At 38.1% G+C, this 25295-nt stretch overlaps 4 protein-coding genes across 7 annotated transcripts; 1 reads left to right on the top strand and 3 right to left on the bottom strand.

The window, feature by feature from the left end:
* Window positions 1–4274: 4274 nt before the first annotated feature.
* Window positions 4275–7013, bottom strand: LOC125473452 (cytoplasmic tRNA 2-thiolation protein 1-like). Of its 3 annotated transcripts, none has more exons than XM_048576284.1 (10): window positions 6712–7013; window positions 6527–6641; window positions 6245–6387; window positions 6023–6142; window positions 5588–5700; window positions 5410–5502; window positions 5248–5288; window positions 5055–5121; window positions 4796–4907; window positions 4275–4666 (listed from the first exon to the last, which is right to left on the bottom strand). In XM_048576284.1, exons 1-10 carry the CDS (start codon window positions 6814–6816, stop codon window positions 4502–4504), a joined length of 1074 nt encoding a protein of 357 aa, XP_048432241.1. In that variant the 5' UTR covers window positions 6817–7013; the 3' UTR covers window positions 4275–4501. The 3 variants fall into 3 exon arrangements, with proteins under 3 accessions (XP_048432241.1, XP_048432280.1, XP_048432311.1); XM_048576323.1 differs by having other exon boundaries at window positions 6527–6605; XM_048576354.1 differs by lacking the exon at window positions 6712–7013 and having other exon boundaries at window positions 6245–6347; window positions 6527–6637.
* Window positions 7014–7146: 133 nt separating this feature from the next.
* On the bottom strand, window positions 7147–13930 carry LOC103927188 (ubiquitin-like domain-containing protein CIP73). Of its 2 annotated transcripts, none has more exons than XM_048576179.1 (18): window positions 13703–13930; window positions 13158–13336; window positions 12844–12961; window positions 12356–12454; window positions 12132–12247; window positions 11913–11996; window positions 11516–11695; window positions 11361–11430; window positions 11133–11287; window positions 10344–10508; window positions 10181–10252; window positions 9751–9871; window positions 9382–9648; window positions 9164–9300; window positions 8855–9046; window positions 7948–8571; window positions 7623–7778; window positions 7147–7529 (listed from the first exon to the last, which is right to left on the bottom strand). In XM_048576179.1, the coding sequence occupies exons 2-18, from the start codon at window positions 13284–13286 to the stop codon at window positions 7458–7460; spliced, it is 2757 nt and encodes a 918-aa protein (XP_048432136.1). In that variant the 5' UTR covers window positions 13287–13336; window positions 13703–13930; the 3' UTR covers window positions 7147–7457. The 2 variants fall into 2 exon arrangements, with proteins under 2 accessions (XP_048432136.1, XP_009334368.2); XM_009336093.3 differs by having other exon boundaries at window positions 13158–13340; window positions 13703–13929.
* Window positions 13931–16067: 2137 nt separating this feature from the next.
* On the top strand, window positions 16068–18980 carry LOC103927182 (alcohol dehydrogenase-like 7). Its single transcript, XM_009336080.3, has 10 exons — window positions 16068–16232; window positions 16390–16526; window positions 16613–16659; window positions 16990–17315; window positions 17474–17556; window positions 17654–17729; window positions 17925–17989; window positions 18105–18200; window positions 18528–18692; window positions 18782–18980. Exons 1-10 carry the CDS (start codon window positions 16172–16174, stop codon window positions 18899–18901), a joined length of 1176 nt encoding a protein of 391 aa, XP_009334355.1. The 5' UTR covers window positions 16068–16171; the 3' UTR covers window positions 18902–18980.
* A 3663-nt stretch (window positions 18981–22643) lies between these two features.
* Window positions 22644–24541, bottom strand: LOC103927172 (dehydrin COR47). The gene is made up of 2 exons (XM_009336070.2): window positions 24126–24541; window positions 22644–23416 (listed from the first exon to the last, which is right to left on the bottom strand). The coding sequence occupies exons 1-2, from the start codon at window positions 24480–24482 to the stop codon at window positions 22913–22915; spliced, it is 861 nt and encodes a 286-aa protein (XP_009334345.2). The 5' UTR covers window positions 24483–24541; the 3' UTR covers window positions 22644–22912.
* Window positions 24542–25295: the final 754 nt, after the last annotated feature.

Here is a 25295-nt window from a genome sequence, read left to right as displayed (position 1 = left end):
AACTTCTCCCCACTCCTTTTTTTCCCTTTTTTATATCTTAATTTACATTCAATTAAAACTCCGTTTAGATTATAATTTTAAAAAAAAATGTTATATATTTAAGTACACACATAATGTGTGGCTGTTATCCATAATTAAATTTGAATTATGAAGTGAATAAATTGGGAGTGTGAAGTGTGTGTCTGCCACATGGGTTGGGTTGGGTTGGTGTTTGTACTTGCGACTGTGTGTGTCTGGAGGTGAGGTGGTTGGGATGGGTGGGGGTTTCGCTTTGGCGCCATCCCAGGACCAAGAGAATGCATGTGAGAGAATGTGGAGTTTTTAACAAAGCGGGGCCCTCTTCTGCCCTCACTCAACCCATCCCTCATCACTCATTAGTCAACTCAACCATTTTCCACCCAACTCTGATTTGCCATTGGCCATATACTTTTAATTTAATATATAATGCCTAATCCAAACCAAAACTTAACTCAAAAAAAAAAAAATAAAAATTACATATATCACGGTCAATTAGAGATGATAATTCTAACCGTTAAACCGGATAATTATGGATAACCGTCCGAATGAATTGGATTTGAATATGAAAATTCGGGTATGGTATGGATATGGGGAAAAACTGTAAATTTTATTTGGTTATGGTTTTGGATATGATTATAGGGATCCTCAATCCATATCCGACCCAAATATTATATATATATATATATTTGATATATAATATAATTTTATTCAATTTACCAAACCCTCTCTATACTAATTCATTATGCATGCATCAAATCCTATGTTATCTTTATTATACACCAAACATCATGCATGGCCCATACCAACAACTTCATCAATTCAGTACTCTTATTGTATACTCAACCCAATTAATTCATTGAATCATTTTATATATCAATTATCAAATGTTACAAGTTTATCAGATTCATCTCTCTTCAAGAGTCTCACTGTCAAGAAATTGGTTCATGTTATCATGAACAACTTCAAATATATTGTTATGTTTTTTGTAATTGGATGTTGCTATTTAATGACGGAATTAGTATCTACTAAAATTTATAATGCGTCAATTAGATGAATATATATATATATATATTTTGTTTTTTGATGAAGATGGATATAACAGATAACGGATTGAACCAGTGGATATGGTTATGGATAATCACTGATGGGTAATTTACGGTTATGTATATGGTTAATTTTCGTGGTTATGGGGATAGATATAACATTTATGTCCCCAAACCAAACCGTTGTTATCCCTACGGTCAATGCTCTCGTGAATCTTAGACGTTACCTCTACATTCTATAATTGTAATTTTCAACAGATATAGCGGCATCTTTTGCATGTCGTGATTTTACACATTTGCACACATCTTTTGTATGAGTAATGCTTGACAAATTAATTTCTAAATTAAATTTTATAAATCAAAATATGGTCTACTTCTTTTAGATCGTATTTTTCAAACCACATAATGTGACAATTAATTGTTCTTATTCCAAATTACTTTAGTATGTTATTACAGTTGTTATACATAATTTGAATGTCCACCAAAAAGTCACTTTGTTCACGTCCCTTTCTTTCTTTTCTAGTTATTTTGACATAAATGGGGTACGGTAATACAATATCCGTGGAACAAAAGCAAGCATGTGAAAGTTGGCGAGTCTTTATTTTTCAAGTTAACTGAATTCAGACTTTTTTTTGTTAATGACACTATACCTGCCTTTTATTTCAACCACATTTTACCCACTCTTTTTGCTCCTAGAATGTCCTAAAATGTTGTAGCTCAAGTTAACAATATTTGATTCTGTGAGTTTTTTCAGCCCTTGAAAGAAATGGATAACCGTGGCTTGCCACCACTTATTCCTCTTTTATAAAAAAATAAAAATAAAAATAACAACATTTGCTCCTACATACAAGGTTTTAAATTTGATTATCTCTCCTATATTATCACTTGTGTAACGTAACATGAGTTTTGTATTTGAATAACCATTTTCTAACTAATTACCAATTAAGTTACTGTTTATTAATTTATATTGTCGTAGCATAAATAAACATGCAAGAAAATCCGACCAAAGATAAAATAACAAGTGCGAGTTGTACATTAAAATTCATAACTCAATACCTAAAATCAGAATTCCTATCATATAGGAAGCGATTTGATCGCCCACGCGTTCGTTCTTTGTTTCCCGCAAACAAGAAGAATAGTTGAAGTAGTAAATTTAGTGATAAAACAAAATAAAATAGCAACTCCCCGACGTAAAACATGCGCACGCAGTTTCTAAATTCGTTTTCAAATGCGGCCCAAAACCCAAAAATTTAATTGAAATATGTTTGTTTGCTTTGCTGGGGGTCCCATGAACAGGGCATGTTGAACTCAAACCATACCACCACAAAAAAAACACCAAATCAATACTAGTAGACTAGTAGTATAGTAACGCAATATAACACAAGACAGCTGTTTCACAAAAACATTTATTCCAAAAAGGATTTATAACTTTTGTTGGACTCATAATCATGTAGTCAGTCAGGCTGAGGCCCACAAAAAGTAATACGATATGTAAACAAACATTGCTCTCAAATCTCAATCAACCCACAACCGAATCCCTAATCTCTCTCTCTCTCTCACATGGAAAATGGAATGGAAGTGTGAAGGCTACAAAAGTTCCTTACTTGCACTACAATTTAGCTGACCAGTTCTCAAAAATTCAAATATGATGACACCACTCTATTACTAATATGATGAGGATTCTCTCTTGATCTTCTTCGAAGAGGATCTTAAGAATTTTCATATCTTAACCGTTCATCGTACATCGTGCGGTTATTTTTAGTTAGTTACTATTTATGTTTAATTTTAAATAATAAAATTTAACTGCATGATGTACGATGAATGAGTAAGATGTGAAGATCCCTAGAATCTCCACAATTTGAATCAGGATGGGATCCAAATCCTACTAACATAACACTTTCCTTTTCTTTTTCTTAAAATTAAGAGGGCCTTAAACTGACCCTCCCAATTGCTTCAATGCATTCATTTCATACTATTGAAGGCTCACATGAAATTCGTTCAGTGAGATGCATGCAAGGGAAAGTAATTTCGGGTCACACGGTAAAAGACCTCTACAATTATGTACCAAAGGAAATAAAAGTAAAAGCACAACGAACACTGCTTGATTTCTTACGTATAAACAGTCATTCTTCTTTAAGTGTCAATTATAGTTCAACATGTAAGAAAATATCTCATTGAAACTAGAAAAGGAATAGTTCTACCACATATCTGAATCGTCTACAAGGAGGAATGACCCCTTACATGCAAGGAACCAAGTGTTTTCCAACCCGAATAGTTGAATACATAGGCTAACAAGTCATTTGCCCAACCAATCATGCAACACATAGAAGTTTAATGCAAAACGCCCTAAACCCATTAGGATAATTCAGTCTTCCATCCTCCTTGTTCGTGGATGAGACTAAAGAATGCGGTACCGGCTTCAACGGTGTAGAAGCCTATGTGTGTGCAAGCACAAGAACCAATGATATGGCAACACAAGCTTTAGCATGATAGAAATTCCATGAATTGGAGCAGAAAAAGTTTGGCCACGAGAGGAGAAACATAGAAGCGTATGAAACCAGTACGTAGAAGCTTTACTCAATCAGAGGAGATGTTCAAAGTGTGTTGGTAGAGGGGGATTATCTAACCGGTATATAGAAGTTTTACTCAATTAGAGGAGATGTTCAGAGTTTAGTGTGTAGGTACTAGGTAGTGTTACAGAACTAGATGCAGGGTGTCCGACACATCAACCCTCAAATATCCAGACACAAATACATAACACAATATCCGCTAGCCACTTGAGAATTATAAGGAAACATGAAACTGAAAGACTTTAAGCACTTGATTCGCCTGCCCAAGATGTTTCATAACTAAAACAGACAACCCTTAACTTTACATAGAATTTGTAGAAAACAGATAACATGCGAAATCCATCACAGGATCAGAATCAATAGAACGTTTTCAATCCCAAGCTCCAAGTCCAAGCAAACCACTAAATCTTGTTTACCTGAATTGAATTCGTACAGAACCTGACCTAAAATCTTTACTTTAAGCTGAGCAGTGAGCACTGACAGCACCAACGCTTTCTCAACCAAAAGTCACTCAAATTTATACGAAGTTTTGTGAACGAGATCAGAAGGTGAGCCTGGTGTGGTGAGGCAGCTGATATTTTCAAAATTTTCCGTATCATAACAAAACTTCTCTTACAAGTAATGCTCCATTGCCCACTCGATCTAGAAAACTAATTTGTTTTATTGATGAAAATCTTGTGACAAAATTGGAAATTACACGATTTAATCGTATCCTTAGGGTAAACATGTCAACTAAGCTACAGATGAGGAAACGTAAACAAGTAATTGCCCGCTAAAACCAAATCATTACAAGTGTTGCAACGAATATCCAAACCTAGCTTTACCATTACTGTCAATCATGATTTTATACCATATAGCCTGCACGTTTAATCAGTAATCCAAACTCCCACATTGCTTGCTTTCAATACTTTTTGTTCCATTTCTTTCCTTCGTATCATTCTTCCCATCGTTATTAAGTCCTCGACTCCGCCCAATTCCCAGCTTTGGCAAACCCTTATTCAGCCCCTCTAGCAAAACACAAGCCTTGCACCATTTCTGCACAATAAAACAACAAATGTTCAGATTCTCTAACCAAACTCTACCCAAGTAACGAAAGCAAATGAGAATGCGTAACATTAATCAGATATCTCAATCACGTCACGTATGCTAGGGTAACAAACTTACCTGGCTGGAAATGTAACCGCACCGTTCACATGTCCCCTGTTCTGGCATTTTTGTACAAGTTGAAATTCTGAAATTCTCCCCTGATTTGATGATGTCAAGTATAGCCCTAGGTCTTCAGTTGAAAGAAGTCCAGTAAAATGTCAAACTAGGAGTACAGAATGTGCATACTGAAAATGTAATATAATAAGTCAATTTTTTTTTGTGAAAACTGAAAACTACAACGCCAACCAGTGAAACATTCTCTCAGCAAGGCACTCACCTGATTCTTTCTAAATCCTTGATGAATTCACGAGCAAAACCACGATATGCATTGGGTGAATAAATGCCTGCAATTTGACAAAAATGTCTTCTGAGATCTAACGGTAAAAGCATTAAACATAGAAATATAGTGCAAATGGTGGTTGAGTGGAGGGAAAATAACCGAGGAAGACTTGAGAGGAAAGATAGATTACATTCAGTGGAGAAGTAATCCAGCCTCTTGAAATATGCATACGTGCAAAATTAGTCAAGGCTTTGCAAAGAATTCCAACTCAACATTAAGATGAATAACAGAGATGAAAGAAAAGAGAAAAAAAAAAATATCAGAGTACTGAATATTTCAGCAGCCAGGATATATAACAATCTCCTTCTCATAGGTGTATTTAAAAGGTTTGCATCTTGGAATTGGCCCGTCTTCACCAGTGACAATTGAAGTGCATCTACTTAATCTGCAAAACAAAACCATAAATTCAGTTCAACATACAAACAAACTGACGAAAAAAAACCCTTGATGGAATATGAACAATGAATTACCTTGCAATGTCACCTCTTAATATGTTCAAAAGAACTGTTTCAGCAATATCATCTGCATTATGTCCAGTAGCTAGCTTGTCTACCTTCAACAGTGCAGCACCACGATCGAGGGCCTGGGAGGTAAATAGATATATCCATTATGTTGAAATGTTCCTTGTTATCTCTCGCAACCAATAGAATTCGATCATGCCTTCCATCCTTAAAGAAAGAGAAAGCTCACAAATGCCAGCGTTTTGGAGGTGTTATATGCAGAAAGTTTCAATGACCAGTTTTAGTGCTTAAATTACTCATTCATAACTAAGTAACAAGCAGCATAAGTTTCTGTGGAAATATCATATATTGTCAAAAAATCAAAATGCCGTGCTCATGTCTAAACACATCTATACAAGATGCCTAGAAAATGAAAAACAGCCAATTTCCAAGACAGCCAAATACCTGACGACGAAAAACACCACAAAAGGTGCAATTGTTCTTGAGACCTATCATCTTTACTATTTCATCCATGGTCCACCCATACAAATCCTTGTAGGAGACTATTTTCAGCGGCAATCCATACTGAAAGTAAAGATTACAAACGAGAGTCAATTAAAGCTTTAAAAAGAGAGAAACACAAAGCATTAGACATGACCGAAAATTCATAGTCGAAATTCACTTGACCTGGATTTCATTTCTTTTGACGGTTTCAAGAGAATCGTCCCTGTAGCCAGTAATGCCCTCATCAACTGACAAGAGGAAGAGATCCAAACCGTAATTGCGCCGCCTATTCAATTCGGATAATACATAAGCGAGGACAGTGGAATCTGAAGGCAGCAAATAACACGAAAGGAAATGAGCAGAAGGAAGTTAAGGTCCACATAACATAACTTTTACAATCCAAAACGGCATATAATTTATCACCACTCAGCAGCACTGGAAGCACAGCTTGATTAATTAATTTACCTTTACCGCCGGAGGCACCGAGGGCAATGCGCTCACCAGGCTTAAATAACTGGTTTTCGACGATGACCTGATGAATCTCCTGCTCAAACACCTCGTAGAAACACACCCTGCAAATCTTCACATACAATAACCGATTCAATTCAATTCTAGGGTTTTACTCCCTGCAAACCAGTAGGAGAAATTACCTGCTCTAGGGTTTTGGGTCTCTTGAGGGCGGCCCGTCTCTCATGACAGATGCAGCACTGGCGGCCCCCCGCCTTCTTCGGCTTGCCGTCGGCTGACGACTCCATTGAACGTGAAGACACTTGGTGGGAAGCTCACGAGCTGCGAACGGATGAGGAATGTTCCCAGTTATTGTTTGCGACTGCGACTCAAATATTGAATAGGAGAGTAGTTTTGTTCCGCTCGCCTCTCTTTCTTTACTTTCGAAAACACACGAACAATTTTGGCGTCTGTACATATTTACGAAGCTGCCCTTCACTTTGGCATGCTACTATTCCTTAGTACATATATATGATCGCTATCAAACATAAACAACTTTTATACGTCAACCAAATGTCACATTCACATGAAAAATTAAAATTCGTAATTCAATAATCGTAAAAGTTTAGCGGAGCCCGTACCAAATACTGACATTAACTAAAAAAGCCGTCAGCTAATCTATTAACTCAGATTCACAACTGATTTTTGTGTTTACAATAGAAATCAATTAATAATTTATGAAACTGGTTGGTTCCAACAACGAACCAAATGGTACATCCCAGGCAGATCAAACCAAACCCCCAATCCCAATTTGGACATCGACATTCTGATCAATCTGTAAAACAAATTTCAAATGACAACTCTAAAACACAAGTAAACCCACGATCCTCCCCGTTGGAAGCCATATACTATCCATAGCAACACCCACCCGCCCGCCTGCAAGGCAGTATTAGCACTTGTCCTTCCCTGAATCACCCTCAAGCCGTCGCCGTATGTCCCTGCGTAATATTTGAACATATTCCTGCACAAGTGGAAAAAGCACAACCGTTTAAATACAGTACGGATTAATCTCAAGACTAGCACCTCCCACAAACGTCAAGCATACAACACATACACTGGAGAGATGATCGTCCCTGCACAACTCATCCACAAGTTCTTGAGGACCACTTCCTCCGCCAGACAGCTGAACTGAATTTTCAACTAGAGCATGAAAAACATCTCCCGGTGCATTCAGGTTTTCAATCCTCTGAACCACTTCTTGGAGATTAATCTAGAGCATAAAGAAAAAGAGCTATTACAAGTTGCAATTTATGGCTCAATTAAAAAACAAACCATAACCCTTTACGGCCAAAAATACAAAAACCCTCACTGTCCCAGAAAAGTGAAATGTTGATCCAAGACTTTGACGAATAGACAAGTTTTGAAGTCCATATACACACCTCAGAATTAGGGACATTATCATCTCTACTGAGACCTCGCTCATTGTGGGGTGGACGAGATTCAGGAACCAAAGCAGAGGATGGCCGGACGGGATTTAATCCAGCCCCAAGAGCGCGAGTTACAATGGGCATCATTTGTTGGAACATCCTGGACATATCAATCCCACCACCTTGGCCTCCTCCAAACAAGGTTCCCAAATCTTGGCTGTCAACCTGTTCAGCAATCTGATTGACAGCATTCCTCATCTGTGGATTCTGTGTAAAGTTCTGTAACATATTCCTCAATATATCGGGAGAACCCGCTCCTGTTTGGTCTGAAACACCTGCCAACAGACCATTCAGGGCTGGACTCTGCAGAACCTGAGACATCATGCTTCCCATATCAACTTGGCCAACAAGACCTTGCCCTCCCAATGTTCTACCATCTCTGACCTGCCCAACAGCAGGCACTGTTTGTCTTGCTGGCACATCACTTGAATTCATCCTACTTACATCAGAACTACGAGATGCAAGGGACTGTGAAACTTGCTGGCCACCTATTACTTGCTGATTCTGATTGATGGGAGAACTAGTTATTCCACCATCTCCATTCTTGGTCAGCAGTTTTGGCTGCCTGGCTTGTCTCTGATTGGATCAATGATACAGTTTCAGTAACAACCTAAATGAAAATTGACTGCAAAGTATTTATTTATTTTAATATGTAGGAGCCTGAAAAAAAAACAAACCAATAGTATGTACTCTTAATTGCTTCCCCAAGCACTACATCCATCATATTGTGGCCAAGTATTTATACTTTAAACTGCTGATATATCAAGACTAAAGTGGGGGGGGGGGGGGGGGGGTGGGGGAAATTTGGTTTGTAACAGATTTTTCTGAAATCAATGAAACAGATGCAAAATTATTATACCTTACGCTCCAAAACTCCGAGTCCTAAACCAAGTGGAACAGATTTCGCATCCTCAGCTTGCTTCTCACTGGATTGTGGAGCATTTCCCCTCTCATCTTCTCTCACCATGGTGTTTTGGTCACTTGAAGAGCTTAGAGAACCTCCAACCGGGAATATTGAATCGTTTTTCAAGGTACTAACACTTCCTGAATCCTGAGAATTACGAACTTTGACACATTACGGATGGGCATCGGATTACATCAGTGAAATAATAAATAAATATATAAAACAACCTAAATGAAGGGAATTCCAAGAATGTGTGAAACATACCTTCTGACCGTCACTTTCAGATGTGCAACCAGGTAGTGACACACCAGCTACATCGACATAGCCAGTACTTGGAGGTTCGCTTCCTGCATAATTACGTGGTTCAACAGATGGATTCTGAACAGTGGACACATCCTGACCTGATTACAGAACAAAATAGCTTAGGAAAACTAGAATGACATTCTATATCCACAGAAGCCAAAGCACATACAGCAAGGTACCTGATTGAACTGTGTCTTCAGCTTGTGTATCGCCAACAAAATTTATAAAATGTGAGTTAAGTTCAGCAACAATGGAGGAAACCGAGGAGCCAGAAGGCTGCTGTGAAACCGAAACACCAGAACTGGGTTGTGACGCATTGGAGACTGAAACACCAATTTGGGAGGATGGAATAGTGGCACCAACTGCATTTCTCACTGGCAGCACCCTGCCACCTGAATCCCTAGAACCAGATGGGATACCCTCCCCATTACTACCCCTAGCACCAACTGCGGAAATAATTTGTGCAAGTGAGGTACTCGATGGTAAAAAGTGTTTTGCATTGATACATAAAAGGTAAAAGCTTCAAGTCAGCGATAAATTTTACTAACCAGCATGTATATGGATGTTTACATTCCTTGGAGCACTTCCAATCCCAACAGGACCAAAACTCACAGGGTTTGATTGAGGTACAGAACCACCAAAGAGTGAGCTTGTTTGAAGAGGGAAAGGCTGCAAACAAAACATTATTCGCGGGGGTTGGTTGGCATCTAAACAAAATCAATATAATTAAACCAAAATTAACCAAAGCTCAAAAAATGGATATACCAACAAAAAGATAAAACGCCGAGTTAAACAACCACACTTACTGAACTAATGGCCATACTTTGCTTCTCCACTATACTATCAAAATTAGTCCCCAATAATAATAATTTTCACTCGACTTATTCATTATAAATAATTTATATGTTTTCATTTGCATGTCTTGCTTAATCCATATGTGATAGTATGTATACATTCATAATAAATGCATCAACAAACCTGGACCATTATAGGATTAGGCCCTGATGGGGATATATAAACTGCTGGCCCAGCATTCACAACAGCTTCTCCCTGTAGATTTTTTTGCCACAACAATTATAAACAACTATAGCCTATTATTCACAGATTTAAACCAGGACATTGAGATCAAACTAGAACATACTGGAGACTGCCCCATACGAAGGGTCCAAATCGTTCGGCCAAGCTCAAGAAGAAGAGAACCTAAATGTTGCATTGCAAGTCCTAATTGTATAGATTCTGTCTGAATTTGACCTCTCACAGATGGATCAGGAGACGCTCCATCTTGTTCCAAGCGTCCTGCAATGTGCTACAAAGTTGCAGCAAATTAAAATTAAACTCAGAATCAGTTAACACAAGCAGTAAATAAAGATGAAATGGTCATGAATCTTTATCAGGATGAAGCTTTCCATTTTAATAAATGAGAGCTGGTAAGCATTTGAAAGTATGGAAACAATAACTCTCTTTGAGAATTATTTTTGGTACATGATATGAGCAAAACACTTTACAATAGCTTCAATCTTCATATTACACGTGAATCTATTGAAATTGATCCAATCCACCAAACTGAACTGATCAGCTGGGCGGATTGAATAATGACTGTGGTAAGCAAGCACTTTAATAATCCAAGTCTCAAAAAGTTTGTATCCTTATCAAAAGGCAAGTTTTAATTCCTTTAATCATAGAAGACATGAAATCTTTGAACTGCATTGTTATACAATGCAATTGAAACTTAGATACGATATGCTCTAGCATGCAAAGGAACCCTTCTTCTACAACCCAAATGAGAAAATACAAAACTTTTTAAGTCCAAGACTAACAGTTAATTCGAGGGAAAATGATCATTGTATGTGTATGGTGCCATCATAGTTTCTCTGGAAAAAATAGCATAAACAGCATAATCAATAGGGAAAGATAAATTTAGAAGTCTTACAGATAGCACAGAAACAGCATGATTGCTGAGTAGTCGCTCTACATGACGAAGAACAATCCCCAATGCCTCAGGTGTGGGCATCCCCTGTGCAGTGGAAGGTAAGTTCACCCTAGATGGGTCTCCTGTATTGGTTGCAGATGTATTTGGCTGATAACCTAAATAAAACCAGAAAATTTTAGCTTATTCCTTATGTCTTACTGTATAGTAAAAGACTTTTTGGTTTTTAACCATTTTGCGATAATCCCTGCTCCATTCTCTTCATGAACTCGGAGAGTGTATCCAAAGAGTGTGGAATTGGCTGAACAGAAAACATAAAAAACATTAAGCAGTCACATACATGTCCAATTCACTTATAAGACATGCCCAAAAAATCATAACAATACCATATTTAATGAAGGCATAGGAAATGCTGCAGCTGCAAGAGGAGTTTGCACAGCTTGAGGAAAAGTTCGGAATGGTTGAGTAGGAAATGCCTGTCCAGACTGTGCTTGATGTCTTCCTCCGTTGACATTATGAGACCCTTCTGTTTCATTTCCATTACGAGGCGGACCAGGAGTGTTTGACTGTAGGAAAACCACACAATAAATTTATACTTTTTTCCTAAGGAACGTTAGCCCATGAACACTTATGACATTTTCTTTAGTTTTACAAGATTACAGCAGTTTCAAGAAACTAGTAATTTGATCAATTTATTTTATCTGGACCACAATTGCAAGTGAGAAAAATACTTAGGATATTAGACAAATCTGGTTGTAATTTCAAGAAACATTCATTGCTCACCGAAGTAGTGAACTGTGGGTTGCCTGTGCCATTAGTTGTAGCCTGGGTGCCAATTCCAATAGAATTCAGAACCGCGCCAATAAGCTACCAAGAAAGAATAAAGTATAATGTGCTTCCGGAAGTACAACTTTAAGGCTCCTCACCCATTTATATATAATACACACACACACACACACATATAAATCCATTACTTTAGCACAACAAGAAGCGAATACGAACCCGACTAAGATCAGGAACAGCGCCTTCACCTTGATCTCCAACATTAAATGTCCCAAGAACTACACTGTGAGATATCTGGCCAATGCGACCATGAGGAACACCACTAGCATCATTTCCTGCCAAATTACATCAAGAAGCTTATATACCAACATTGCTCAAAAAACAAATTACTCTAAACCTGAAATAGAAGTACCAACACTACTAAAATCAAATTACTTATTTACCACTATTCACATGTGCCTCGCCAGAACTTGTACCCGATGAAGGTTGTGGCTGGGATGGCTGCCTAATAACTAAGTGCAATGTGTGCCCATTTTCCAAATCTACAAGAGGTTAAGGGATCATATGCTGAAACTGATCAACAGTGGCTAAGATGTGCAACAGCAACCACATTGCAGGACAACAAGGATTTGATCATGAGGCACTCCCAAAAGGTTTAGCAATAGAAACTAAGTGGGGGATCAACAATAACTATTGTAATACCTAAAATTTTGAAAGCTTAAAAAAATTGAAATGTCATACAAGAGGTTTGTGTGTCAACATATGTATTGTGGTGACACAATAAACTAACCAACCCAGCTGACAGATGACAGGTAGAGATCCAATTCAGTTACTCAAATTTCAAGCATTCTGCCTGGGTGAACATACTACACGCACCAGAATTCCTATATAAATCTAATGTAAACAATACATGTTCGGAATAGTAGGATACGATACTCAGAAAGAGGATGGTCATCTTTTAACACCCTTCCCCTGAAAATCAGCCGCTGCTGACCGACTGGTACACCTGTTTGATCAGCTATTTTTTCCTTGAACAGTGAAACTCGCATCTGAAATAAAAATGTATATGTACAAATATCTCAGTATATAAAATAAATAAGATCTTGAAGGGATCATATCTTGATAAGGGCAGGGACAAACATGTAGTTCCTAGCAGTTGGCTCACGGTTTAGATATGACAAATAACAAAACTAAAACCCATATAAGTAAGCATTACGAAAGACATGACCAAAGACTAGAACTCACATTTTTATCAACTTGAAAACTGTACATCTGTGAGTCTAAAGTCTTAATATTGATCTCAAGATTTGAATCAGAAGTGGCCCCAACAACATTGCCGGAACTGGCGCCTTCGTTGGAGTGCTGATCTTCCATGCTAGTCGAAATGGTTCAGAAAGTAACCTCAAGTTTCCAACCTTTAGTATCTGCCTGTAGAATCAAACATCATTTTTCCTTCAACAACAAAGATCAAACTTCCTAGTACAGTAGTACATAATTCGCAGAATCGACAAGCAATATAACAGATATTGTCTGATTTTGCAATACGCAATAGAATCCCGGATGATGCTATTGCTCGACAGAGCTGAATCTGAACGTGCAAACAAATATTTAGGGTTTTGCAGTCAAACCCTATAAGACTGGAAATTTCATTGATTTGGGAATTGCATTGGACCCTTCAAATGCCGAATTGCCGAATATCACGGGCTATATGTCATGCTGAGAATATAAATTCCAAACTCCAACAAACAAACAAACAAAACATTTGATCTTCAAAAAGCAAATCTACACACCCGATAATCGTTCAATCCTACGGCGATCGCAGGCCTCAACTGGCTGATGCAAAGTAACAACGTTGGAAAGTCCGGTTCCGGTGGTCTTCAATTACAATACAAAAGCCCTAACTGCAAACTTGGGGAATTTTCGGAAGGTTCCAGTTCCGGTTCCGGTTCCTATTAAACGAGAGGTGTGTACGATATCTGTTGGAATTTAGAACTTAAAATGACTATTTTTTTTATAGCAAGCAAAATCCTAAAATGACTTGAAGAAAACAATTCTTCTCTTTTTTTTTTTTAAAAAAAAAAATTTAAAAGCTAATTTTCTTGTTGACTTCAACTTTCTTCCTCACATTTGGGATTAAATTAGGAAATGGCAAATACCAAGTGCAAGCTAAATTTGGGATAACTCAAAGTAAAAAAAATTGGGATAACTCATTCTTTAATGAACAAATTTTAAAAACCTTAGACGTTTGACTTAATTCCAAAATAAGATAAATAGATGTTTGTGGCTAGGTGACTTAAGCGTCTACATTTATTTACTCATATCCTTTGATATTTAATTTTCACGTCGTAGAATTTCTTGTATTAGAAAAAAAATTTAGAAACTGTCCATAAGATTTTGAGAAGGAATGAAAGTATGATTAGTTGTATATTATTGATGGTTTTATACTATCAACATTGAACAATGATGTTGTAATTTTCAAAACTTGCATGGATGTAGTGTTATTATTTTCTTGTTTAGTGCACGAAGAGTGCATATGAGGAGGAATGAAAGTATAATTAGTTGTATATTATTGATGGTTTTATACTATCAACATTAAACAATGACGTTGTAATTTTCAAAACTTGCATGAATATAATGTTATTATTTTCTTGTTTAGTGTACGAATAGTGCATATGAGGAGGGTTTTTTATTTTTATTTTTAAGAAAAAACGTTAAAGTTGCAAATCTACCCTCAAGTCATGGGATGATGAAAAAAAAAATAGCTTAGACATTGACACCAATATCAGTAAAGGCCACTGTATTACGTTTGAGCTAGCAAAATTGATGCCACTTGAGTCAGTCATTCCAAGGGCCGCCAACTTTTGTTTTGACTCGAGAGGCTGTCGCACAATATCTGGGGGTTTGCTGGGTAAAATAGCACCTTCAATTCTGCACACACAATCTTTGAGTGGGGAGGGAGTTAACAATAAATCGGTAATTTAGAAACTATTTTGTTTTTAGTAATCCATAAACTAATTTGCTTAGTCCCTTTAGTTATAAATGAGGGATGAGGGGCTGCCTACACGGGCATGAATCGCATGATCAGACATATTCCGATTCTCTGGTCACATGTATATCCTACATCTTTGTCATTTATTATTTGATTTCATTGGACGAACTCGATCATTCATTGATCAATTAGTTTTATTATATAATTATGTTATAATATTATGAGCCATTCAATATGTGGATGGTCAACCCACTACATCCCACTCATCCCACTCTACATGTCCTTCCACTAGAAGTTGCCACTACTTTGCCTACAAATCAAAGGAGATACGAAGAGAATAAAGATACAGAAAAAAAAAAAAAAAAAAAAAAGGAAGAGAGAAGCCAGAAGACTCATGGCAAAGAGAGGAAAAAGAGAGGAGATAATAGAGAGGGTTATATTTGTAATTTTATTAGTTCAGATTATAATGAAAGCACCACTACTGCCCTGATGACGTACTCCAATCACACTGACGGTAGAAGAACCTCGTAAATTTTGTGTCTTATTTATTTATTCCACTGCACATACCGTCAATTTTACAGCAAATTATATATTGTAAATTGAGAATAAAATTCATAGTTTAATTTAATTGTAGGCAGGCTGTCTTATTTCATTAACCTACTAATCTACTGATAATATTTTCTAATCACATATTTTATTGCTAAAAACTACTGGTTGGCCACTCCCAACTCCAAGGTCCAAAGTCCAAAGGCCAGCCAAAATTCCAAATGATTACGTTTGTAACGGTCCTTATTCACGTCCTTTTTCTGAATTCTGACCAGAAACCTCTAAAAAAACAATGTTATTCTTAGTATCTTTTTGTATTACAATTATATCTCATTTTTAATGACATCTGACGTAGACAATCACATCATCTAAATTAATTAATATTTAATTTTAAAATGTTAATTAATAATTAATAAAAAATTGTTAATTAAATGATGATTGTATTATACGAGGAGTCTCCTTCTTCCCATAAGATTATTTAAGTGTTTTAATTAACAAAAAAATTGAAATTAAATTATGTAACTTGTCCAACTCATCTGCCACCTAAAATAGTAAAAAAATGTAGTATAAAATTATGGTAAGAATAAAATTACTCCTGCAAAAATGGTCCATGCCTAATGCCTTAAACGCACTCACAAGTCACAGCAGACAGACAGGCTCACAAGTTTAGAGAGAGAGAGAGAGAGAGAGAGAGAGAGAGAGAGAGAGAGCGAGCGCTTTAGCAATGGAGCATCAGAGATTGTCGGGTGGAAGCAGATGGAGAGGGAAGCCTATTCGATGCAGAGGTTTTCTTTTCTTTTCGGTTTTTTCTCTTCTTTGATTATTAATTATTGATTAACTTTCTTGCTCTTGCTGCTAATGAATGCATGATTAAGTTCAAATGAATAGTAGTCTGACTCTGACTGATATGTGTTGCACTTGAATTTGCATGTTAATTAATAGCTGCGGTGAGTCGGAAGGCAGGGGAGCCGCTAATTCTGGAAGAGATCCTGGTGGCGCCGCCAATGCCTCATGAAGTCCGCATCCGAATTATCTGTACCTCTCTCTGCCACAGCGATATCACTTTCTGGAAAATGAAGGTTCTTTCTTTCCTTCTTCTTTCCTCCTATATAATTAATTAACAAGTAGTTGGTGCTTACTACTTCCAAAACTTTTTGTTTGTTAGGACTTTCCTGCAATTTTCCCCAGAATTCTTGGTCACGAAGCTGTGGGGTGAGCTCCAACGCTTTCCTATACGTCTTATTGCCATTTGCTTTCCAAGACATGATAAAGTAGCAACTAGCAAGTTAGGAACTGCCAAAAATTAAAGGGAAGAAAGAAAGGCCAAGTCTATCACTTTATTAATCTTTACCATGTCCATTGATGTATGTATACTTTTTTTAATTTCCTTAATCAGCACAAGTATAATCGGGGATCGGTCACCAACCACATCTAACTTTTGCTGCAAAGGGCAGTTAGAAGCTTTGGTTGTCATATGTTTCAGACACATTTGTTTGATCATCACTGCTGATATACTTGTCCATCAATGCTTATTTGTCATAGGGTTGTGGAGAGTGTTGGGGAGGATGTCAATGAGGTCTCAGAAGGAGATACTGTCATCCCAACTTTCATGCCAGAATGTGGAGAATGCGTAGATTGCAAATCCACAAAGAGCCACCTATGTACAAAACTCCCCTTCAAGCTCTCACCTTTTATGCCAAGACACGAGACTAGCCGATTCACAGACCTCAATGGGGAGGTTCTATACCATTTTTTGTCCGTGTCTAGTTTTTCAGAGTATACAGTGGTTGACGTAGCCCATGTCACAAAAATTGACCCTGCAGTACCTCCAAATAGGGCATGCCTTCTCGGCTGTGGAGTATCAACAGGTACACTAGAAATTCCTTATAATTCTTATTGAGATAGTGTGGTGTTTGAAAAATCTAGAGTTGTTCTAAAAAATCCATTTTTTTGTGTACATGTGTAGTCGCATCTCACTAAAAATTTAGATAACATCTATATCAATCTTTGACAAATTTGGCTTTAGGAGTTGGAGCTGCTTGGAAGACAGCAAATGTGGAGAAGGGATCAACTGTTGCTATATTTGGGCTAGGTTCAATTGGATTAGCTGTATGTTCTTGCAGAACGTAGTCTGCATATCTTTTTGCTACTTTTCCTCTTTATGATATGTGATTAATTGCATCACGTCCGTGATTGAATTATCCAGGTCGCAGAGGGAGCAAGACTTTGTGGAGCTACTAGAATTATTGGAGTGGATGTGAATCCGGACAAATTTGAAATTGGTATTTGGATTCTATCAGAAGAAATTGATCTTACTTTTGTTAGCAAAAAGCTTTGTATTCATGTGAATGTGCTTTCTGCAAAGAATATAGACCTTATTGTTCATTTTCTTATCACCACTTATTGTTCATTTTCTTATCACCACTTATTGTTCTTTTTCTTATCACCACTTATTGTTCTTTTTCTTATCACCACAGGAAAGAAGTTGGGCCTCACCGACTTTGTGAATGCTGCAACTTGTGAGAATAAATCTGCGAGCCAGGTTTTCTCTAAAACTATGCCTGACTATTCAGAGATTGTAGTATTTAATTTTTCACCTCTGGTTCACTTGGTTATCCTACTAAGCATTTCCAGTTCTTTTTTCTCATGTAAAACAGGTGATCATTGAGATGACTGGCGGGGGTGCAGACTATTGCTTTGAATGTGTTGGACTGGCATCATTGGTGCAAGAAGCTTATGCTTGTAGCCGAAAGGTTCTTGCTCTATCTCTCTCCCCCTCTCGCCCCCCCCCCCCCCTTTTACCGTTCCTATCTCTCACACACACAGACATTATCACTATCATGTCTTTTGCTGTCTTTTGTTGAACATCTTTCCCCTTCTGATAATTAGTTATCAAAACAAGAAAGTGCATAATTCTGATCATGTGGGAGCTAGTTGTTTTAGATTATAACATGCATCATATTTTATGTAAGTCTATGCCCAGAAGGCTTGTGAACCTCCATCAGTCGTCAGGATGAATTTAGGCGGCTATAATTTGTTTTCACTGAACAGTGTATTAATATCTTTCTTTTCAACTGCAGGGTTGGGGAAAAACAATCGTGTTAGGCGTGGACAAACCAGGGTCAAAGGTGAGCCTTCCCTCTAGTGATATCCTTCACAGCGGCAAAACCCTCATGGGATCCTTATTCGGAGGACTCAAACCTAAATCGGATATCCCTGCTCTCATCAATCGTTACATGGACAAGGTGATTTAGGAGTAAACTGTTTACTTGGATTGTTTTTCGCTTTACTGTAACTGGATATCCTTTTAATTTTTTGATTTTCATGGTATCAGGAACTACAACTGGATGAGTTTGTGACACATGAGGTGAGGTTTGAAGACATCAACAGCGCTTTCGATTTGCTCATTGAAGGGCAATGCCTTCGATGTGTAATCTATATGAGCAATGAGTAAATTACTTCTGTGTGCAACAGCCTTTACATTTATATGTACTCTAAGCTATCAATAAGCATGAAAGGTTTCATTTTCTAAATGAGTACTTATTTGCATCCCTTGTTACCTTATCTTCTTATTTTCTTTAAGAGGGATACACATGAAAGAAAAATACTAAATAAACATTTAAGAGACTGCAAATCCACTAGATGCGCCAGTGAAGCAGGTGTTGGGGGAATCCTTGGTTTACTTTGCTGAACCAAAATGCCTTAGCCTGTAAACCCCCGAATTTGCATCCCTCGGTCTTTCCCCTTCTATGGTTGCTGTGCCATATAAGCTACTGGTATCTACATTCCACTTGAAAAAGAGGGAGAAATCATCATCGTCGTAAACAGGAAACCAGTGTTTTCCTTGAAGCATCTCTACCACTGCATATGTCCCTTCCGTCAATAAGTCATATCTTAAGTTAGCACTCCAAAACGTGGCAGTTGGTCTATCTCCCTTTTTGAATGATCCACTTTTGGGTAAGTTGATATCCTCTTTAATAACCCCCAAAGTTTGTATCTTGGGGGAGGTGAGTTGTTAGATATCCTCTATCCCACATCGGCCAGAAGGCTTGAGAATAAACCTTTTAAACAGAATTACCCCACTCTAACTAACACCGAGACCTTTTGTAATAAAACCTCATACTTGATGGATTGAGTAGGTGGCTAAGTGGGGACAGTATTAATGTTGTTGGAGTGGGCCTATGGCCCGTCTACCCGTTGGAGTGGGCCCATGACCCGTCTACCTGAAATTTAAGATGATATCAGAGCCAGGAGACGAGCAATCAACTAAGAGCGTGAGTTGTACAAAGGAAAGAGTCTCCAGAACAATCAACTATGAGCCTGAGTTGTACATAGGAAAGATGTGGTGGTAAGGGACCTTAAGGAAGCCCTTTGTCTCCCTTTGCCATCGCTTTGGCTAATTTCTCGAATTCTTGAATGTAAGATGATGACGTGTGAGGACCATAGAGAGTGGAAGCTAGATTTAAGTAGTGCGAAGTTAAGAAATTGATTCCCTAGGAATCAATTTAGGTAGGTCTCATGCCAAACGTGTTAAACAATAAATTTCCTTAAGGGTTGAGTATGTACCTCATATCTTTGTTGTGTGTATTAGGAAGACCTGCTATTACAATGTGAGTACCCTCATCAAATTCACCATTGCTGTTACTTATAAGGGTCTCCTTGACTGCTTCCCTTAGCCGCCAACTGGCCATTGTGGGGAATTCTGCAAGAATCGGTAGCTTAGAGATTGTTAAATCCATTCGTACTGGTGTCAAGAGCAGGCCTTATGGTGAGTGCTCATGGTGGCTGTTTTTCTTATGGTACATGTCACTTGTGAGGGGTTTTAGTTTTTAGATTGATTTATGCAGAAAGGTGTAAACGAATCTCAGTAATGTTGGAATGGTACTGCCTTTGTGTTTTGGTAAAGAATTTGTCAGTGCGCATGCGATGGACATAGGTATGAGTTGTGAATTGTAAAAGAGGACTAATCTCTAGGGACAGAAAGCATGATCTGCTTCCCAACCTGAACATTTGAATAGCAACGGTTGCAGACTGCATTTGATCCCTAAGGTTAGAATAGTTAAGAGAAATTTCTCTCAACTGCGTGCTATAAGTAGTTCAGTACCGCCAGACATGCATGATATTCAGTACCGAGTTTGATAATCAACGTGAATCATTTGTGTCGTGAAATTACCCACAAACAGGTAAAGTCGAGACATCAGAATGTGGGCCTAAATGTAGCAATGTTCATCATGACCAAAAAACTAAAGACTAGAGCGCGAGGAATGTGCGGTGGTTCCTCCGTTAACTCCAGTACCATCCCATCCGTCCATCTGCGAGAGCTTTCCGGTCACAACTCCTTTTACGTCAATGAGCCGCAATTTACGGCTTCAGGGAGACAGACACACACGATCACTCCTTCATTTTCTTTTTTATCTTTTTGCTGTTTTCGTTCCTTCCTCACCCCCCTCCCTTCGTATAGGCAAATTGGCTCGCTATCAAACAATAGAGAATTAGTTGATCAATCAACTGACTTAGAGATTAAATTTTCATTACGGATTAAGATTCCATATATGAAAGGATGTTGAATGTAAATAATATATGTTATATTATTACTGTCACATCCCAGTTTCGGTTCCATCGTAGCACAATATTGTCCGCTTTGAACCCTAACCACATCCTCACGGTTTTGTTTCTGAGAACTCACATGAGAACTTCCCAGTGGATTACCCATCCTGGGAATGCCCTCGCCCGAACTCGCTTAACTTCGAAATTCTGATGGAACCCGAAGCCATGTGAACTTCTAGGAACCCACATGAGAACTTCCCAGTGGATTTCCCATCCTGGGAATGCTCTCGTCCGAACTCGCTTAACTTCGGAGGTCTAATGGAACCCAAAGCCATGTGAACTTTCCAGTGGGTAATCCATCTTGGAAATGCTCTCGCCCGAACTCTCTTAACTTCGGAGTTCCGATAGAACCCGAAGCCATTGAGTTCCCAAAAGGCCTCGTGCTGTATGGAGGGGAGCATGTACACATAAGGCATATCACCCATTCTCCGTTGGTTGACGTGGGATCTTACAATCCACCTCACTTAAGGGGAACCCGGCATCCTTGCCGGCACATCCGCACCGAATGGCAGAGTGACATCCTAGTCCAGGCTCCGCCGTAGTACAATATTGTATACTTTGGGCCCCAGCTACGCCCTCACGGTTTTGTTTCTAGGAACTGATATGAGAATTTTCCAGTGGATCACGCGTCCTAAGAATGCTTTCGTCCGAACTCACTTAACTTCGAAGTTTTGATGGAACCCGAAGCCAGTGAGTTCCCAAAATGCCTCTTTATATATAGAGGGGAGTATGTACATATAAGACACATTACCCCTTCTCCGTTGGTCGATGTGGGATTTTACAATTACTTCGTAGGAATATGAAGCATCAGCTCATGAGTTGTAAGAAACGGACGATCGATCGAGATAATAAGATGAGTGGTGCAAGCACGATCCATCATTTTCCCAACGGACATCATCTTTGATATTTCGGTCCAATTGAAATAATGTAGGTATAAAGAAGCAAGCAGGTGAGATCCAAGTAAATACAACAAGATGACAATGTAAATGTTGTAACAATATTATTGAATTAATTGATTCAAAGAACCCTTCCACATTTTGTGTTAACATGCGTCTTTACATACTAGAACAAACTCACGATAAGAATAGAGAGGAAAAATTAGAAATTAATTTATGCTACTTTCGTTGCAGTATAATGTATATAGACTTATAATATCACAAGTTAAAAGTCTAAATTAAGAGATATGACTGATATTCCTATCGTGACCAATCAAGCCTCCACTTCTTTTGCACCTCTGCGCATTTTGACATCATGTTACTCTACTTATCACTCCCACCTCCATGTTACTCTTAACTTTCACGCATGTACAACACTATATAGTACATGGATCCAAGTGACCGTCCGGATTAATTAAGGAAATGGGGATCCCTTGAGCATTTTCTTACATTACTTCATTTGCTTCTTCAATAGTTAATTTATTAAGTTACTCCAAAACAATATCAACATTGTAAAATTTGACCATAAAACAAATTTACAAAGAACCATTCAACATATAATCCCGTTCATAAATATGCATCACATATATATATATATATATACATCTTATACATAAACACACACACACACACACAGAGACCACACGAAGGGAATACAAAGGAAGAACAAATATCTTATTAATCAACAAAATGTTTAAATAACATACAAAAGAAATTCAAGGTCCTCCCAAACCAAAGAGAACCCTACAACGGAAACCCTAAACAAACTTGCATATAAGCCAATATACTCTCAATAGAAGATGGCAAATAAACCACCCATCACAGGGAGGAGGAAATTAACAAACCACAAATGAAACCACCATAACCATTCTTTCCGAACACAAGACAAGATTATATATGTTGTTTTTTTCTTAATCCCTTGATTAGTAGGAAGGAGTATCCTTCTCTTTCTCCTTGATGTCCTTGTGATCTTCCTCGGTCTTGGAATGGTACCCAGGAAGCTTTTCCTTGATCTTCTCCATAATACCCTTCTTTTCCTTGGGCTCTTCGCCAGCTTCATAAGAGGCTACTACCGGTGGCTCCGCGGCATGATGGTCGTGACTCTGCTGTTCGTACGAAGCAGCAGCAACTGGAAACTCCTCAGTCTTCTTGTGTCCAGGAAGCTTTTCCTTGATCTTCTCGAGGAAACCCTTCTTTTCCTCAGTTGGGTAATCAGTGGGCTCTTCGTGGTGATGGACAACCGGAGCTGGAGCTTGATGATGATGTTCCTCCTCGTACACTTTCTCCACTGGGACATTCGTGTCCTCTTTGCGATAGCCTTCTTCCTTGTGATCATCACCGGAGATCTTCTCCTCGATCTTATCCTTCAATCCCTTCTTTTCTTTCCTCTTCTTCTTCTTCTCTTCATCTTCCTCCTCATCGCTTGACTGCGAATGTTCAGAGATTTCATACAGTTTAGACATTCAAGTTATGGAAATTAAGAACAAGGACAAATGTTAGAGGAATGCTTGGACGATTAAATTGTTTTGACTAAATTTTGTAAGCATATGAAAATTTATGATTAAATTGTTAATATTTATCCTCATTTTTTATATTGGTGACACTTTTAATCTGTTAATTTAATCTACTAATTAATTTTCTTAGTATTACTCTATATGTCATGTCAAATATATAAGCAACGTAAACACTACGTGATTACACGCGGAATATGCAGAAAAACCCTGATCTATAAAATCCCAACAGGATCGTTTCAGAATCCTTTGGTGAGATTTTAGAAATTCATGAAATGTATCTGTTTATCGTACGTTCAATTTTGATCGGCATTGTTTATATTTAATTTAAAAAAAATTATTTAAAATAATTTCTAATCATGTGTATGATGAACGAATGTAAATTTTGATCGGTATTGTCTATATTTAATTTTAAATAAAAATATTTAAAATAATTTCTAATCGGATCCGATGAAGTAACATAATTTACGGATTCCTAAAATACTGCGAGATCCAGATTCCTTTCTTTTTTGGGTTAAGAAATCTTGCCAAAAATATGTATGATACAATACATGATTTCCTTTTAATTAGCTTAAAAGCAAATCGTTTGTAATAAAAAAAAAAATTTCCAAATACGAATACTTACAGAGCTAGAACTGCTGTTAGATCGGTGAAGCTTCTGCAAGAGATTCTCGTGCTTCTTTTCCTTGTCCTCCTCCTCTTCTACTTTGCTGTATGATGATGTGTACTGATCAGGAGCCGGTGCCTTATGATGATCGGAGATCTTGGCTTTCTCATCAAACTCAGTGACGATCACCTCCTCCTCCTGATAAGAAGCTGGCTTCTCCTCATGCTGATAAGAAGTTGGCTTCGCCTCCGCTTTCTTCCCCAAGAAATCAAACAACCCGCGATCCTTGGTCTCGCCTGCACCAGATCCCTCCTCGTAATCCCCAGTCTTCCTCTCGTACTCGTGTTCTTGGCTCTTGTTGTACTCCTCCGCCATACTTTCTTAATATCAAATCACAACCAACTTAAAGAATAATGATTTTGTGAAGAGAGCAAATGAAATGTTGCTTTGATGTTCTTTGCTTATGCAGAGAGTGAGCTTTATATAGCATCCACCCACACGCGTATGACGCCATTAAGTTAAAAGCAAATTATATATGCGATTTATATCCTATTGTAACCGACCGACGTGGTGACTTCAATTCAATCATAAAGGGCGAGAGGAGAATTGGTACCCACGCAAATTTCCACTCGCCATGGATAGCCGACGCGTGTCAGGATGGCAAATGTGCCCGTTAGGAGCGGCGAGTTGTGCCTTCCTTGTAGGCAAATCAAATAATGGAAATCAAACAGTCTTAAAGGCAAAAGAAGAAAGTAGACAAATGCCAAGGAAGAGAGGTGAGACGTACTGGTGCTGAGAGCATGTACCAGTAAGAGGCCGCAACGTGTAAGAAGAACGTGGGAGGAGTGCAAGTGTGGGACCCCTCAGTGTCGGCCTTGTTCGGATAAATGCGTGAAGGTCGGTTTGATGGAGGGGACCACGTGGCAATCGTCGGAAGGAGGCAGGGGGTTTTCGAGATTTGCGAGGTGGGTGCACCGTAAATTATTATGGTGGGCCATTTTATTATTCATCAGGATTACGAAAGAGAGAGGAATCCTCTTGATCCTTCTTTTTAATTTATAAAATTCGTTGAAATTTGATACAATAAATATAAATAAAGATTTATTATATAATCAATGAATCAAATTTCAAACGTTTGGATTTCTAGACATGGTGATTCCGGATCCCTTTCCTTATGAATGGTTATGA

This window comes from the organism of the source record quoted next, unplaced genomic scaffold (assembly GCF_019419815.1).
Source record: "Pyrus x bretschneideri cultivar Hongxiangsu unplaced genomic scaffold, Pyrus_bretschneideri_v1 Contig1, whole genome shotgun sequence".
NCBI classification, from domain to species: Eukaryota; Viridiplantae; Streptophyta; class Magnoliopsida; order Rosales; family Rosaceae; genus Pyrus; species Pyrus x bretschneideri.
The sequence above is the reverse complement of the archived record's forward strand: the minus strand, read 5'-3'. Positions and strand labels throughout refer to the sequence as shown.

Coding starts and splice junctions, on each gene's coding strand:
- LOC103927188 (XM_048576179.1), bottom strand. CDS start 13,286: ATGGAAGATCAGCACTCCAACGAAGGCGCCAGTTCCGGCAATGTTGTT. Junction 9,301..9,381: donor TGAAGACACAGTTCAATCAG/GTACCTTGCTGT, acceptor TTCTGTAATCAG/GTCAGGATGTGTCCACTGTT. Junction 9,047..9,163: donor CTGAAAGTGACGGTCAGAAG/GTATGTTTCACA, acceptor CGTAATTCTCAG/GATTCAGGAAGTGTTAGTAC.
- LOC103927182 (XM_009336080.3), top strand. CDS start 16,172: ATGGAGCATCAGAGATTGTCGGGTGGAAGCAGATGGAGAGGGAAGCCT. Junction 16,660..16,989: donor CTTGGTCACGAAGCTGTGGG/GTGAGCTCCAAC, acceptor TATTTGTCATAG/GGTTGTGGAGAGTGTTGGGG. Junction 17,557..17,653: donor TAGGTTCAATTGGATTAGCT/GTATGTTCTTGC, acceptor TGAATTATCCAG/GTCGCAGAGGGAGCAAGACT.
- LOC125473452 (XM_048576284.1), bottom strand. CDS start 6,816: ATGGAGTCGTCAGCCGACGGCAAGCCGAAGAAGGCGGGGGGCCGCCAG. Junction 6,388..6,526: donor CGGTGCCTCCGGCGGTAAAG/GTAAATTAATTA, acceptor TGCTGCCTTCAG/ATTCCACTGTCCTCGCTTAT. Junction 4,667..4,795: donor GCGGTTACATTTCCAGCCAG/GTAAGTTTGTTA, acceptor TTTATTGTGCAG/AAATGGTGCAAGGCTTGTGT.
- LOC103927172 (XM_009336070.2), bottom strand. CDS start 24,482: ATGGCGGAGGAGTACAACAAGAGCCAAGAACACGAGTACGAGAGGAAG. Junction 23,417..24,125: donor CTAACAGCAGTTCTAGCTCT/GTAAGTATTCGT, acceptor GAACATTCGCAG/TCAAGCGATGAGGAGGAAGA.